Below are 16,844 nucleotides of genomic sequence, written 5' to 3'. Positions count from 1 at the left end.
TTCCTGGCAAATAAGTCAGCTTTTACTCTAACAGAATACAGAGACAAATGTAAGAAAGCTAAACAGTGTGTAAAACTAGCTAAACAAAAGTCATGGGAGGACTTTGGCATGAATATAGAAAATAAATATCAAGAAGGTGGCAAAATATTCTGGAGGTTGTTGAAGAAGCTTAGGAATGGAGGAAAGAGTGCTGTAAAAGGAGTTAGAGATGATAAATGTGACATGAAAACAGGAGAAAAAGATATCCTTGAAGTATGGAGTAATTACTTTGAAAAACTGCTAAATGAAACAAGCAGTGATGACGGCACAGTGATAAAAAACACTGACCAGGCATGCAGTCAGGAATACATATCCATACTTGAAGTAGAAAAAGCCATCAAAGGCTTGAAATGTGGAAAGGCAGCAGGAGTATATGATATTCGACCAGAAATGCTGAAGTATGGTGGTATAGAAGTCTTACAGTGGCTGCACTGCATAGTTCAGAAAGCCTGGACAGAGGAACGAATTCCCGATGATTGGAGTAGAGCTCTCATAGTACCCATATATAAAAAGGGAAATAAAACTGAATGTGAGAATTACAGAGGTATTTCCCTACTGAGTGTTCCTGGCAAGATCTATGCAAGTATACTTGAGAAACGGTTGAGAAGAATTGTGGAAGAAAAGCTTGGTGAAGAACAAGCTGGATTCATGCCAAATAGAGGCTGTCAGGATCAGATCTTCACTTTACGACAAATAGTCGAGAAAGCATGGGAATATCACAAAGATCTGTATTTAAGTTTTGTCGATTTGGAAAAGGCATATGACAAGGTGCCAAGAAAGAAGCTATTCAATACGCTGCAGTTATATGGTGTCAATGGGGCACAAGCAATACTTAGTCTTTATTTGAGTTGTAAGTCAGCAGTTAGAATTGAAGGAAGTACATGAAGATGGTTTAATGTTAAATCTGGTGTGAGACAAGGATGTACCTTATCCCCTCTGTTATTCATTATCAATATGGATCACATTATGAAGGAAAGTGGTATTAAACCTGATATCAAAATTGGAGATGTTAATGTCAGCTCTTTGCTTTATGCGGATGATGTTATACTTCTAAATAAATCCGCTACAAGTCTGCAAGATTCTCTGACTAAATTGAATAGCTGTTGTAATAGACATGGTATGAAGGTCAGCAATAAAAAGACAAAGACAATGAAAATAGGTAGAATCATTGAAAATGTCAACTGTGTTGTGAATGGAGAACCTGTGGAACAAGTGAAACATTTCAGCTACTTAGGCACGATTTTTACTGAAGATGGTAAATTAAATATAGAAATAGACAATAGAATCAGCAAAGCTGGTATGGTGGGAAGTCAATTGAATAAATTCATATGGAATAAGAGAGAAATTAGTCGGAACACTAAATTAGCTGTATACAAGACAGTGTTCAAACCAGTTTTAACTTATGGATCTGAGAGCTTGGTCAGAAGTAAAACACTTGACCAAAGACTAGAGACCGCAGATATGAGAGTCCTGAGAAAGATTAGAGGCGTGAACAGATGGCATCAATGGCAATATCATATGAAAAATGAGGATATTAGGAAAGAACTCAACATTGTCAGCATCCAGGAATGCATTAGCAGAGCTAATCTCAGGTGGTACGGTCACTTAAATAGAATGGGAGAGGAAAGATTAGCAAAACAAGTGTTCTTTGCCAGGTTGGCAGGAAAACGACCCAGAGGAAGACCAAGATATAGGTCGATTGATATGGTACAAAGTGCCTTAGACGATAGAAATATAAGATCTGATAATGTTGGAGTCTTGACAAGTAACAGACTGATTTGGAGGAAAATTGTAGATAGGAAGTTAGTAATGATGTAAATTTTTTATGTAGTACTGTCATATCCTGTACACCTCTTGAGGGTACATGGCAGGAATTTGATGATGATGATGATGATGGTAATAAACATGAACAAATTAAATATTCACACTTCATCTACAAGATATAACAATACATAAAACCATACTAACCTTTCCAGAAGACTCATAAAATCACCAAATTCAAATGAACAAAAACAGCAACTTTTCACTTCCTCCTTGATACCACCATGCACTGCAGAGAGATTGGTATTCCTGTAACTCTGTTGAAACTCCTGCCACCTGGTGTGGTTTCTAAGAACACTTTGGTTTCCCCCAGATGAGGACTACATGGATGCAGTAGCACTAAATTATGAATGAATAATTATTATGAGGGAAAATATGTGTCCTCATATGAGGCCCTTATGCATGAGAGGGTTAAATACAGTTTAAAATAAGCAAAACCAAAAAACATGCTTACATCTAATAACTATATAATTTACATGGGTAGCAAAGTTTACCCACATGAATCATCTAGTTATTAGATGTAAGCAGTTCATTGTCATGCCTGGCTTTAAGATGGTTGCTAGTGTAGTGAATGTCTAACATGCTGCATATTCATGTGAGGGAGACCTCCAAATATCATTTAGGACAAGGCTTTCGTTTCTTTTCAAGATGCCTTCAGAGCATATTAATGTCACATGATTCTTTGAAAGCCTATAATAAGAGGTTATCTTCCAAGTATGGTACCAAGTTGAGTGACAAAATCATGTTATGGTGTTCTGTAGAAGTGGGATGTAATGCCTAACTTATTCATCCTTTTGTGTTCAATATCACTGAGGTAGATTTTTTCTTTTTTGAAACTTCTTCCAGTCTGCCAATGTAGGCTTACTATATGAGCAAATATCTTGTGTAGACCAGAGTGAAATCTAAATAAATGAACATCTCAGCAACAATGGGAAAAGAGAGAAAGGACACCCCCACATATTGACAGAATCATAACATGATTTATTCATCTTCCCTAATGTCTAACCTCAAAGATAATCTCCTATTATGCACTTTCAGAATTCAGTAAAGGTATATAAATTAAAGATACCAAGAAATTAATATACCTGGTTTGCTTACACTTGGATAAAGGATTAAACCAAGTATATAATTTCTTGGTATCTTTATTATATTTACGGCTATTTTGCCTGCTTCTGTTTAGGAGTGCCCCTGCTTAAATGTCATTGGCTTTCGGTGTGGTCCATTTCGACTATGCTTGGTCATCATCTGAACTCATGGAGGAAGTGGAAATATTGTGAACTTGCAATTCCTTAAGTGATTTAATAATGCATAACCAATGTATAAGACTGTCTACGAGTAGGAAGTACTTATTTGAAAGGATTGCAATTCCAAATGCAATCGACTATTGTTATTTATTAATTCTATAATGGAATATAATATGTAATGATTTTATATCAGAACATTATTTCAGAAGCATAAAATAAACAAAAATACAACGTAGACTTTCTTTTAAAAATTATCCAAAATGAAGTAATTCAGAAAATACCTGAGTCAAAAGAAAACACTGGAGCATCAGCAGGAAATGGAAGCATTACGCCCTGAAAGTTTTAATATATGCTTTTATTGTATATATGCAATTTTTTGGTATATTATTTAACAAATAATAACTCAATAATAAAATAAGTATTATTTGAGTAAAAAAAAAGCCATTTTATTTCAGAGTAGCCTGTCAAACATATGGTCATATAAAAAAATGAAGACTCCCATGTGACTTTGCTGATTATTGGTACAAAAAAAGAGTTAAATTACTTTAAAAAATATATACATATATATGAAAGATATGGGGGATTAGATTGCTAGCCTGATTAGTTGAGCAGATAGTATATCAACTCTCACAATGAGCAGTAGAATTTCATTACCTAGTGTGAGACAAATCTGCATATTAGACAGCTGAAGAAGCTTCAAAAAAGTCTCATGTTCAATCACTAGAGAAGTGCTTCCAGATTGTTTAGGCTAGATTATAGGCCACATTATATATATATATTATTATTATTATTACATACCTACTCTACAACTCTCCATCTCCACCAACCGCAACTACCTTCATCATCCACACCAACGCTATCTACCGCAGACTACCACCACTAGTATTTTCACAGACAAACATCCATGTCCATGGCAGGATACAAACCCGCAGCCTTTTGGCTGGAGAGCAGATATGCTAACCACTTGGCCAACCGAGTGGTTAGCAGAATCTGGAATCTTCCATGGGTGGGATAAGGAAAGGGTAATAGAAGACAGAAAAACTCAGTAAAACTGGGATTGTGACATCTTCAGACCCAGGTCAAAAAAAAAGAATATGCTTTTTTATCCAATAGGCAGATGCTAGAGGAGAAGATCCAGTTTTATTTTTCTTCTCTCTCTCTCTCTCTTTGTAATCCCATACATGAGAGTTTCTTCAACCCAAAGAACCTAAATATTGTGAATTTGCAAAAAACTGAGGAGAAAGAATAAGCATGTTAACAATGGATTTGAGATTAGGTTTAAACATTGGATCTGAAGATTAGGAAATATGTGACTGTTCTAAAAAACAGCAGTAGAAGGATGAAGTGAATTAAGAGGAACCAAAGTTTAATCTTCATTCAGAGTTGCTCTGTGAGGGAGTACTGAATAGCAAATGAATATCTTCTAACAGATTTAGAGGAGAGTGGAAAAATTATCATTACTTATTTGGATGAACAATGAACATGAAAGTATTTGTAGAAAATGCAAACAAATCACCCTACTCTGTTTCACAACACATACAATTTCAGATGCAAGCAACAGAAACTGAATCTTGTGAAGGGGAGTGGAGTGAAAGGGTGAATGATGGACACTAATCAACTTAATTACTCTCTTTAGTACTAAGTCAAGCATTATCAGGAAGCTTCCACACCGAATCTGAAAAAACAATATTCAAAAGATTTGAAATGTACAGAACTTAAGTGAAGGAGAGATTCCCCAACTTCTTGAATGCTGAAAAGGCAATATTTGTAATGTTTATGATAAGAAAGAGGTTATCCCAAGAAGAGAAATCTAATCAAGTTCAGGGATTCAAGTGTTGTCAAAAATAGGAGTGGAAGACGAGGATTCTTTGCTTTTACATGAAATAAATTCTGTAAAACAGCACTGAAATTAAGATGATCAAAACCTCACAGAAGAACAGAATGAGCCTCTGTACCAACACAATTAGTCTCAATGCAGTCCAAGGTCGTTCCTGGAAAGACCTAGAACCTTTATCAGTATTTATCTTTTTAACTGAAGATGAGTTAGCCAATGTTATATAGATCAGAGGTGGCAGAGTTTTCCCTCCCAGAAGCTTGGATTTTACATCCCACAATCAAGCAAACCAACAGGAGAACATATGAAATTTACAAACAAGAATATATATTTAAGCATAAGACTTTATCTTTAGTCACAAGGAATCAGATAAACACTGGCTAGAGAGAGGAGTAAAAGTTTGTCTTTTTTAGTTGGCAAATAATAAGAAACCCTTTATCCTAAAATTATGGTTATGAAAGCCAATGGACCTATAAGTATTATAGATTCATTGTAGTACTACATACATAGTACTACAGGTTTATGATAACATTGGATGACAAGGTACCAGGTACTGTACAAGTAGATAAGTCGTTTGTTAATGAACAGAAAATTGCAAGACCCTCCTATTCCACAGTCAACTGAATTTGCAGGTGCAGACTGTTGATTTGATTTAAGATGCTTAATTCACTTTCAGAATGAGGCCAAACAGAAAATATACTGTCTAACACAGTGGACCCAGAAGAAGGGTGAGAATGAATGGTGGAAAAACAAAGCATCCTTGAGATGATTTGGATAATAATCAACCAAGGAGCTAAAAGGGTTCCACATGGCTGTATTCTCAATTTGTCTATAGATCTCATTTTTTTGAAGTAATTAATCTGATTGTACTACAGATTCAAATATTTTCAACCATATTAGGAAGGAAGTCTTCAGAACAGAAGATGAATGGTCTCAGCTAAAGCGAACAGAGCCAGTATAACAGCTCATAAAGAAGTATCTTTGATTTTTTCTAGGAAATACGTAATTCGATGAATAATCCAGAATGGTCTACAATGTTTGCAATTAATATCAGATGTGACTGAAATTTCACCACTGTTATGTAGTAGCAGTCAATACAGTTCACAACGCATCTCACAGGATAGCCTTCTTTGTGTATTTTTGGAAGACCATATAATAGTTTCTTTACTGTTTGATGAACTTCCCCAAAATTCACTAAAGAATTTTGCATTTTAATGAACTGTTTCTTTGGTACCTATATGTCCACTGTATATAACCAATTTTTACAGATGAATAAAGTTTTACTTTCAATCAATATTTTCATTACTAGATTTCAGTACTAGTTAGTCCTCCGAAATTAAACTTACCTCATACAAGTGTTTCAGAGTTAGTTTTTCTCCCCTTGCATTTATTCCACGAGCAGCAATAATCTAAAAATAAATAAATAAATAAATACAGGATTTCTAAATTATATATTTAGTTTAATCCTTTATCCAAGTGTAAGCAAACAAAGCTTGCACCTGAAGTATCCTCAGGACTGGGGCAACTTGTGTCCTGAGGATGTGAACTCAGGATGTGATGACTGAGTTCACATCACTTTCCTTAGTATCCCATAATGCAAAGCACATCTTGCAAACATGTATAATGCCATGCATTATGGTAAGGGTCAAAACCAAGACCAGTTTTGACCTTTATTGAGATCCCTTCAGTGGGAGCCAGACCCAGAGGTGATACCAAGGTGAAGCAATGCAGAAGTCATATTTCCATATGCCAGTTGCCAAAAGGTGTCACACCTTATTATTAAATTACTCTGGATTAGAGAAAGATGTCGGAAGTTTTTTCCTCTTGGTTAGACTATAAATTACCGTATTTTTCCATGTATAAGATGATACTTTTTTCTAAAATTTTTAGACCAAAAATTGGGGATCGTCTTATACACGGAAGGGGAGATAACCAGTTGAGAAACCCACGGTTGACGTGGCAAAACTGCCAGTACCTTGTCTCCGTGAACAGGCTCAATAAAATCGGCCGTAGTACCCACATTATTTCAGACAGTAACATATCTTGTTAGGGTTAGGTACCAAGAGATGGCAGCACTTGTTTGCCAGCCTCTTCATTGGTGGCTGCTATAATTAGTGATAGACATAGGCCAGCTATCTTTGATTGGCTGGTGGAGACTGAACTGCCCACTCAGTCTCCAAAAGCTAGATAGGGTATAAACGCCTCGCCTAGCATTAGCCGATTTATTTATTTTTATTTTTTTATTATTTTCTATTAGTTGTTGTCCATAGTCCATATTCGTGTGTGTGTGTGTGTGTGTGTGTGTGTGTGTGTGTGTGTGTGTGTGTGTGTGTGTGTGTGTGTGTGTGTGTATATATAAAATACCATGAATAGTCCACCTTTGCTTGTGAAGATACCTAAACAACTGCAATGGTGTTGCTGTGCTCTGCAAATTTTGTCGCCTGAACAAATGTCTTTGAGGTCCAACATCTCCATGTGCTCTGCAACAAATGATTTGTCATTTTGAAGCAACAGGATCATTGAGAGTTAGACCTGGAAGAGATCACAAACCAATCAGTTCACAACAAGTGAATGAAGTTGCTACTGCTATTGTGGAGCAGGCCATGAATAACAGCATTAGTTCCTGCAGTGCACGTGTAGACACATGGATGTGCCTTACACAACTGTCTGGAAATTTTTATAGAAGATTCTGAGATGATTTATGGAAGATTTGAGATGATTGCACTTGTAGGACTTTGAAAGTCAACTGAAATTCACTTTAACATTCCTTGCTCAAGTGGAGTTGGATGCTGCATGGCCATGGATGATTTTTTGGGTAGATGACACTCACTTACACCTGAACAGAGCTGTGAATATCCACAACTACCCAATATTGGCAATGCATGCAAAACCTGCAGGCAATCCAATAAATTCCTTTCCATTACTCAAAGTTATCTGGTGTGAGTTTACAGCTTTATTTATCATTGGACCATTCTTCATTGAGGACATTCACCAGTTGGGTCCTGTGACCTGCTCAGTTACTGCCAAAAAGTAGTATTGCGATATGATAAATAATTTTGTTGTGCCAGAACAGTGCTTGTGCATGGATGCAGTAGGATAGGGCCTCCCAACACATCGGCTGATCCGTTCAGGAGGTTCTTTGAGAACATGTCATGGAAGCAAGAGTGATCAGCCATGCATTTCCCATTGTATGGCTGCCTGGTTCATCTGATCTGACTCCCTGTGACGTCTGGCTCTGGGGATTTCTCAAAGACAGAGTTTATCAGGATCATTCTGATAACTTGCCAGCATTGATAGACAGCATAACAAAGCATATGTGTGTGTGCAAAATCAGTCCCAACCAGCCGTGTTCTGCTGTTGAACACACTGTGCAAAGGATGCAGTTTGTGGCATAGCAGAAAGGGCAGCACATTGAAAAGTACAGCCTGTGAATGCATAAAGGAAGTGAATAAAACTGTGTTATTTATGCTTGTGTCACTTTTCTTCTTCTTACACACGCAGAAACATTACTACATCTACATTCCATCATACACTCCCTGGTGGTGAATTTGGAACTGTTCCCCCCCCCCCCCCCAACCACACACAGATATCACTTCATCACTTCTGCATGATGCAAAATGCCTTCCTCAAAGTTCTGCCACATTTGGATCACTGGGTGGCACTCCACAAGGCCTTAAACAGAGATATTTTAATTCTGATCACCTTGTATGTATGTGTGTGTGTGTGTGTATATATATATATATATATATATATATATGTGTGTGTGTGTGTGTGTGTGTGTGTGTGTGTGTGTGTGATATAACTGATTGACTCGGCTGAGAGACATTTTTAAAACAGATTAAATGACTAGAAGCTGGGAGATAAAATAGAAACATTATTTTATTTTAAATAAACTGCACAACTAGTTTCATCTTCTTAGAAGATTTCATTATTGGGTGCATAACATGAGAGAAATACCCAACAAACACTGTGAAAGAAAAAAAATCTATACATTAAAACGCTAATGTTGTAACATTTGAAGGCATTCTGTGTATCTCTTCACTGTTGGGTTGTGCATGCATTTAAGATCTCATGAATGCCAAAGTTGGATAGCAACACAGTGACAGTCTGAGAGATTATACTGAGGTTAGTGTTGAGATGCACTGGATTAAGGAAGATTTCTTTAGATTCTACAATTTTTCTTTCTAGTTTGTCACAGCATCAAAAGATGTTTTCTGATTTTTTCCACATGACAAGGTGAGTGATGCAGTTTATTAGTGCCAGCAGAATTGAGCAGTCTAACAGAATTGTGCTCTGTTAGACTGCTATCTACCAGAGCACAATTCTGTTAGACAGCAGTGCTCTGTCTAACAGAATTTGTTAGACAGAGCACTGGCTCTAATTCTGCCATATGTGATGTCTCTTTTATCTTCTTCTAGCTGTAATTCTATGGATTTTTCAGTCTTGCTAAAATAAGGCATGTTGCAGTTGCACCAAACATGGTAAATGCTGAGATATTTTAAGTTACGTTATTGTTTGAGCACAGTGAGTAAGGAACAGAACTTGGGTAAAGGAGAAAGTCCAATGTTAAACTTTTTAAGAAGAACTTTTGCCAACTTGGGTGAAACAGAACTGATATATGGCAGAGATATGTAGCCTTCTTCATTATTTCTATTTTCAAATCGGTCAAGGAAGTGGAGTGAAAAGTAGCTTTCTAACTGTTTGTTGTAAGAAGGTTGTAAAAGAAACTGAAGTTCTTTGTTGATATCTTTGAGCGTTTTGATGAAGCCCAGTTTTTGGGTAGGATGATGAAATGACATAGCATGCAGACAGATTATCTTCGAACTTTTTTTTTTCTGTAGACTTCAAAAAGATTGCCATGATTTTTCCCTGAGATGAGAATATCTAAGAAAGAAATTATGTCACTAAATTAACATTGCTAAGAAATGCACTGATAGCTCCTTTATGCATACTGAGACATGATTTTCTCATACAATTCCCATTCCCCGTGTGCTACCATGTATGTAATATTCTCTCTCTAAGCTGTGCACATGTGCACCAGTCAAAAATGGAGTGCACATACCTAGTAGCTGAACACAAAATTTTTGCTTTTGGAATTTCTAATTTACAGTCAATACTTTTCGCATGTACTATAAAATGAATTGTATGATAAATCATACTTGTCACTTACCTTATTTAGTAACTTCTTCAGTGTCTCCACTCTAATATTACTCTAACTCATTGCAACTTAATACACTCTAATTAGTTACTTTAACCTGTGCCATGTGAGTGAATTGATGCTAACACGTTGCAGAGGCATATTTATTTAGTGTCTACAGTCTAGACAAGTACAGTCACTTGAACACTTTTAGTGCATTAAACTCTCAAAATGTCACTGTCAAATGAACTGCAAATTCATTTAAATTTGAGTGGCTCGGCAAAAGTGACATACTTGGTTTATAAACTACATGTGTTCATGTAGTTTATAAACCATATGCACTATTTAAGTAGCTGAAAGAGTAAGCATTTAGGCTGCTCTTATAAAAATATTTAGTATGCAATGTACAAGATCTTTTAACCAAGATGTCACCAATTACAAGTGTATCGAATTAAGAGTCTCTGGCTTGTGACTTTTACTATTAATGTGAACAAAGGCTACTGCACACATTGAGTCTGGAAACTTGAGCACAAATGTTTTTCATGTGCACATGAGATGGCAAAAAATTAGAGAGAATTGGAATGCAATGCAAGAATATTACATTGCATTCCAGGAGTTCAGTCACACAGGAATGTATCCACTTTTGTGAACCAAATATTCTGTGTATATATACTTTCATAACCTGCAAACCAAATAATCTGCACTTGACTAATCAACAGTAAGTCATATAATGTAAAATACAGACTATTAGGAACACAACAAAGTCAGAGGAGGCTTGATCAAAATCAATAATTTCCACCTCACAGAAATGATAAAGGGTTTATTTATTTATTTATTTTTATTTTTTTCCCATGACTAATTTTGATTCGAACTGAATAATTCAGTTGTTGACAGATAATTTTATATCCTTCTAGTTTCAATGCTGCCATGCGAAAACACTGGATTTGTTTATTTTGTTGTAAGGAAGCATAACACCATGTGTTATATAATAATGTTTTATCAAATGTAATATATATATATATGTTCAATAATTTTAATGACTTAAACCACCGAGATAATTAAGAATAAAAGTTTAATATGGATACAACTAGTTTCGTTGGTAAGCCAATTTCGTCAGGTGTCAAAGTACAAAAATATATAAAAAAAGACCGACACTAACAACAACAGAGCTATCAAAAAAACTACAGTTAAGTTCAAATTAGAGTTCGTGCTTCAGTTCTAGCTACATTTATACGAGTGCGTGTGATCTTGCAAGAACACCAGCACTGAACAGCAGAGCTATGCGAATCTGGCAAATTGTAGCTAAGGTTGTTATTCATGTGGGTATAATCGAGGGTGATTTCTTTTGACTCTAGGATACGTCTCGATCACTCTTGATTCTGTCCACATGAATAACAGATTATCTTCAACCCTTAGCTACAATTTGCCAGGTTTGCATAGCTCTGCTATTCATTGCTGGCGTTCTTGCGAGATCACACGCACGCATATAAATGTAGCTAGAACTGAAGCGCGAACTCTAATTTGAACTTAACTGTAGTTTTTTTGATAGCTCTGTTGTTGTTAGTGTCGGTCTTTTTTGTAAATATCTTTGTACTTTGGCACGTGATGAAGTTGGCTTACCAACGAAACTAGTTATGTCTGTATTAAACTTTTATTATATATATATATATATTTTGTTTGTTTGTTCTAAGGAAGCATATATCACTCACCTGACCAGGGAAAAAAGAATACTCTTTAAGTTCAGAAACATCCAAATGAACAAGACGGCCAGAAGATGTTTCACTAGATCCTTCAAGAAGAAGAGAAGTAGCATTTATTTTTCCATTACCATCACAACAGATTCTGCCCACAACAGTAACTTCCTCCTAAATGTGCAAAATGTTATAAAACAGAACAAATATAATTAGTGCAAGATATTTATATAAGATATTGGATACACATAATGAAAAATACAATTCAACATATTTTTTAATGTAAGATGAAATTAGCACATTTTGGCATATATAAGCAAAAATATTTTAATTCAAATATTTATCATCTAAAATTAAGGGGAGAGGATAGATTAACATTACAAAAATCAATCAATATATAATATATATATATGTGGCAAAAATGCCACTAGTAATAATAAATTAATAAGAAGACCACATCTCAAACCATTATTATTTTATTTATTTATTTTTATTTTTTGTATCAACCTCAACATGCATGAAGCCTTAAGATGCTTAATAATAAGCACCTCCATAGCACAATTGGAATGACGATACCTTGCACTCTTTGATTGGAAAATGCCTAAGTTCGATTCTCACCATGACGGGAGGAATCTTTATACGGATTTTTTCAAATGAAGGAGAGTGAGCCAATCTCATACGGAGATAGCAGGGTTTTTCCTAGTGGGAACACACCTAATTTACAGACAAAAAATACTAGTGGTGGTGGGCAATAGATGGCGTTGATGTAGATGATGGTAGTAGAGGTTCAGTGTGGTTGGTGGATGGAGTGGTAGAGATGGAGAGTTGTAGAGTAGGTGTCCTCCATCAATGAGTCTCCGGATTCTTTGCAGGTGTCACGAAATAATAATAATAATAATAATAATAATAGGACAGTGATGGGGGGGGGGACAATCAGTGCCATGTCTAAGCAGCAGTATAAAAGTGTCTGATTCTTAATTACTCACATGATTAGTAAATGCTATTGCAAATGATGCAAGTTCAGAAAATTCACTATACCAAAGTGAATTTCCTAAAATATATACTGAATTTGAAAGTCATACTTCATGCCCCAAAATCATTCATTTGCTGAATACAGATGCATTTGTAAGTGGAGGTTTCTGTGGTTTAGAAGTTCATAAGGCATATTGGACCACATGTTTTTTATTAAGCTAAAAGCACAATAAAGAAATAAAACCCGACAAGTTTCGTAAGTCGTTTGACTTACATCTTCAGTGGTAAAAGGTAACTTAAAGTTTAAAACAACAAAAAAGAGAAATTATTCAAAAATAGTTCATACTATAGTTGTAGCCATCTGACTGTTCATAAAATTGAAAAATCAGAATGCAGATTCAAAGCAGTGCTAAGTTTAAACAATGCTGGATGATGCTACGTTCTGTTGTTCATGTTCATAATGTCCGAGGTCTGACTGAGGTATACTTTTTATCAAAGCTGACTAAACTTAGTGTAGAATTAAGCCTTGGTTTTTATTTCATTGTGTTGGAATTCTAAGCATGTTTGCAGCTTCTTTAAATTTCCTTATGTAACAGTTTTTTTTTCTATGTAAGACATGTTTGTTTTCTGCCAGAGTATATTGGGGCTGGTGGAAGTGGTATGGAAAGCTAGACCTGATTTGTGTTCTCTTCTGTTTTGCACATTTTAATTGAACCACAATAGGATTGTGGTCCAATTACCGGACCACATTTATTTACAATTACATTTATTTTTAATTTAATGTAAATGGTAAAACAGTTTGTTGTAAATAGCTGCTTAAACCAATTCATCAGAATACAGTACTGGGAATAATACCAAAGGAGGAAAACTAAAAATTTTATGAAGTTTTAAAACTCGTCGTCCTTTAGAACGAGGGTTGCAGCAGATGAGCAGCTCTTCTCCAGTTCTCTCTGTCTGTCGCTTCCGTCATTCTTAAACCACTCCATTCCACGATGTCCTTAAACCACTCTCTAGTTGGTCTTCCACGTCGTCTCTTCCCCTAAACTTTCCCTTATAATATAGTTCTTGTCAGGTGTCCCGAAGAACCTCTCAGAAGATGTAAGATTCTAGAAGCTAGAAACCTAAATCATTTCGTTAATCATATGGCAGAAAAAGTTTCAAGTGGTACCAGAATTTCCAGCTTGGTTGAATGAGTGAATAACATCTCCACTCTCCAACCTATAGGCTATTAATCTGAATCCTATTGTGGCAGTCTTCAACATACCTACAAAAGGCTGATAGCTTACAGTATATTAGTACCATGGGTGGATCAAGGATTAGATAATTTGGAAATCCTACTCTTTTCCCTTTTCACATTGTATCATATTGTGAATAAACTATGTATGTACTCTGCAAAAACTTTTTCCAGCCACTTCAGGTCTCCAATGAAAATTTTACAATCTGAACACATTAATAAGCATCCATGCAACTGCAGAATTTGAACCCACCACCACCATCAGCTGGTTAGAGAGTTGATATGCTAATCACTCAGATGGCTTGCAGCTCATGAGCTAATGTGCTATAGGTTTTGAAGCTTTCATGCAGTGATTAAAATAATAATAACAATAACAATAAAGAATTAAGTGTTCTAACACTTAATATTAAGAAAAAAATCTGCGAAAGATGTTTTTATTATTGTCTAAAGTTGTAGAAAGAGGCTCAACAAAACCCTCAATACTTTAAATTATGATAAGAGAAAGAGCTTTGAATCCTTAAACAACTCCTTAGAAAAAAAATAGTTGATCATAGACTAGAGACCACATATGAGAGTCTGAGAAACTAAGAGGAGTGAGCAGATAGTAACAATGACAGGATGATATTAAAAATACAGATGTCAGAAAGGAACTTGACACTGTAGAATTTTTTTTTGTGTGCTAGGTTGCAAAGTAAATTATAATATTTTTTAATCCTTTATCTAAGCAAAGCAAACATATTTTACACATGAAGTACCTTCACAACTAGGCTACTTGTATACAGAGGATGTTGACTTCACATTAATTCTCTTAGTATCCCATGATGCACAGCATGTTTTCTTTGAAACATCTATTGCTATGCAATGTGTGAACTTACCGAGACTGCTTTTGACCTTTGGTGAGATCTCAACAATGGGAGCTAGACCCAAAAAAAATAGAGGTTACCGTATATGTCGGCGAAAAAGACGACTCAAATACTACAGAAAACCCCTCAAAATCATGGGTCATCTTATACAGCGAGCATAAAAAGGGAAGCTTAATTTCTTGGATGAACATTTAGATAGTTACAATACATCTTCTATTACTGAGATAAGAGCCAACAGGCTTCACTTCAGCAAAGTAAAATTATTCAAATTAAGTGGATATTGAATCCCACATTATTTCTTAGCTGAATAAGAAACTCAAAGATAGGAAATCTAAGAGTTTCATGCCGAAAATGTATAACAAATGCTCATAATGGATAACAGCATACATCTCCTAGGAGTTGTGTTTTACATTAGAGGAAAATACTAAGGACAGTGATCAGAGCTTACTCCACCTTTACTACGAGTCACCCTAGCATTGCAACTAGGTGTTGGCTTACGCTTGGACTCACTGTACTTTCATAGTTTTCTATATTCGCATGAAACTCTTAGATTTCCTATCTTTGAGTTTCTTATTTGGCTAAGAAATAATGTGGGATTCAATATTCACTTAATTTGAATACAATACATCGTTATATAAGAAAATAGGCAGTGTTTATAAACAAATCAGATTAATTTTTTGTTACATAGATTTATTTAAAATATTACAATAGACGTAAGTCTTAAAAAACAAATAATTATTAACCTCAATTTTCATGTTAATTTTGTTTGGCATCTGTTGAAAATAGTCTTCAGATTCATTGTTTAAATGATCGTCATATGGATTCCAGTTCAAATCCGGTGAATTGATTTCATTTTTATTGTCATCAGTGTCCCCACAACAGATCATCTTCTGTACCATCCATAAGATTAGAGATACCACACTTTTTTAAATGATTTTATTACAGTCTCTACTTTTACTTTATTCCATGCTTTGATCACAAAATTGCACAACATATCAAGTGATGCAGTGTGCCTAGCTTTTTTCCAGTCAACATCCAATTATTCCACTCTTCTCACATGTGATCTTTAAATGGTTTGTTCAAGCAGACGTCTAGTGGTTGCAATATAAAAGTTAAACCACCTGGTATAACAGCAATTTTTGTGTTATTTTTTTCTAGAAGACTTTTAGTATTCTCAGTTAAATGACTACGAAACATATCCCATACTAATAAACTGCGTTTCTTCATTATACCGCCTGGTCGCATGTTCCACACATTATTTATCCATAATTTCACACCATTTTCGTGAAAAACATCTGAAGAAAATTTTATCTTAGGTTTAGTTTTACATTTGAAGATGATCATTGGTTTTAACTTGGTTCCATCAGCTAAACATGACAACACAACCATAAACCTTATTTTTTCATGACCTGTACTTCGAACTAGCACACTCTTACTACCTTTAGACTCCATTATTTTATTGCTTATCATATCAAAGCTCATAGGAGTTTCATCCATATTTTCAACATTTGACAATAGAAATTTATGTTCTTGTCTCAACAGAATAATAAATTTATGGAAACTGGTAAGTTTGTCGTCAAGATCTGCTGGTAGTTTTTGAGCAATTTTCATTTTTTGTTGAACTACCAGATTTTGTCTGTTCATAAAACGATTACACCATCCTGAAGTAGCTTGAAATTCTATACTTTCATTCGAATTCAATCTTGATCATTTAGTGCATATGCTCTAATCATATTTCTTGTAACAAGATAACCATTCTGCCTTTGTTCGAATACCCCATTCTGCAACGTGATTTTCCAGTTGCAGCCATCGGGTGATCCCCCGTTCTCATCGCACATTTTTTTTTGGCAATTTTTTTAAAATATCACCTTTCTTCCTCCAGTCTCTTACCATCTTCTTGGTTATGTCAAACTTTCTTGCAGCAGCACAGTTATTAGTCTGCTTTGCCATTTCAATAACCCTTATTTTAAATTCAGCTTTATACTTTCTTCGTTTTGTTGCTGGTTCCA

The 16,844-nt window shown here is 35.3% G+C and overlaps 1 protein-coding gene across 1 annotated transcript in view; it reads right to left on the bottom strand.

Moving 5' to 3' along the window:
- The window catches only part of PolA2 (DNA polymerase alpha subunit B), a 139,019-nt gene that overhangs the window by 82,097 nt on the left and 40,078 nt on the right, over positions 1-16,844 (bottom strand). The window contains exons 7-9 of the mRNA XM_090399164.1: positions 11,785-11,940; positions 6,285-6,347; positions 3,386-3,437 (exon numbers count right to left, since the gene is read on the bottom strand). Of these exons, the coding sequence (XP_090255290.1) occupies positions 3,386-3,437; positions 6,285-6,347; positions 11,785-11,940 (271 nt within the window). The remainder of the gene's footprint in view (positions 1-3,385; positions 3,438-6,284; positions 6,348-11,784; positions 11,941-16,844) is intronic.

Source organism: Typopeltis vanoorti, chromosome 10 (assembly GCF_054136105.1).
Source record: "Typopeltis vanoorti isolate ZY-2024b chromosome 10, IOZ_Tvanoo_1.0, whole genome shotgun sequence".
Lineage (NCBI taxonomy): Eukaryota > Metazoa > Arthropoda > Arachnida > Uropygi > Thelyphonidae > Typopeltis > Typopeltis vanoorti.
Note: the sequence above shows the minus strand (reverse complement) of the source record. Positions and strands in the feature narration are given on the sequence as shown.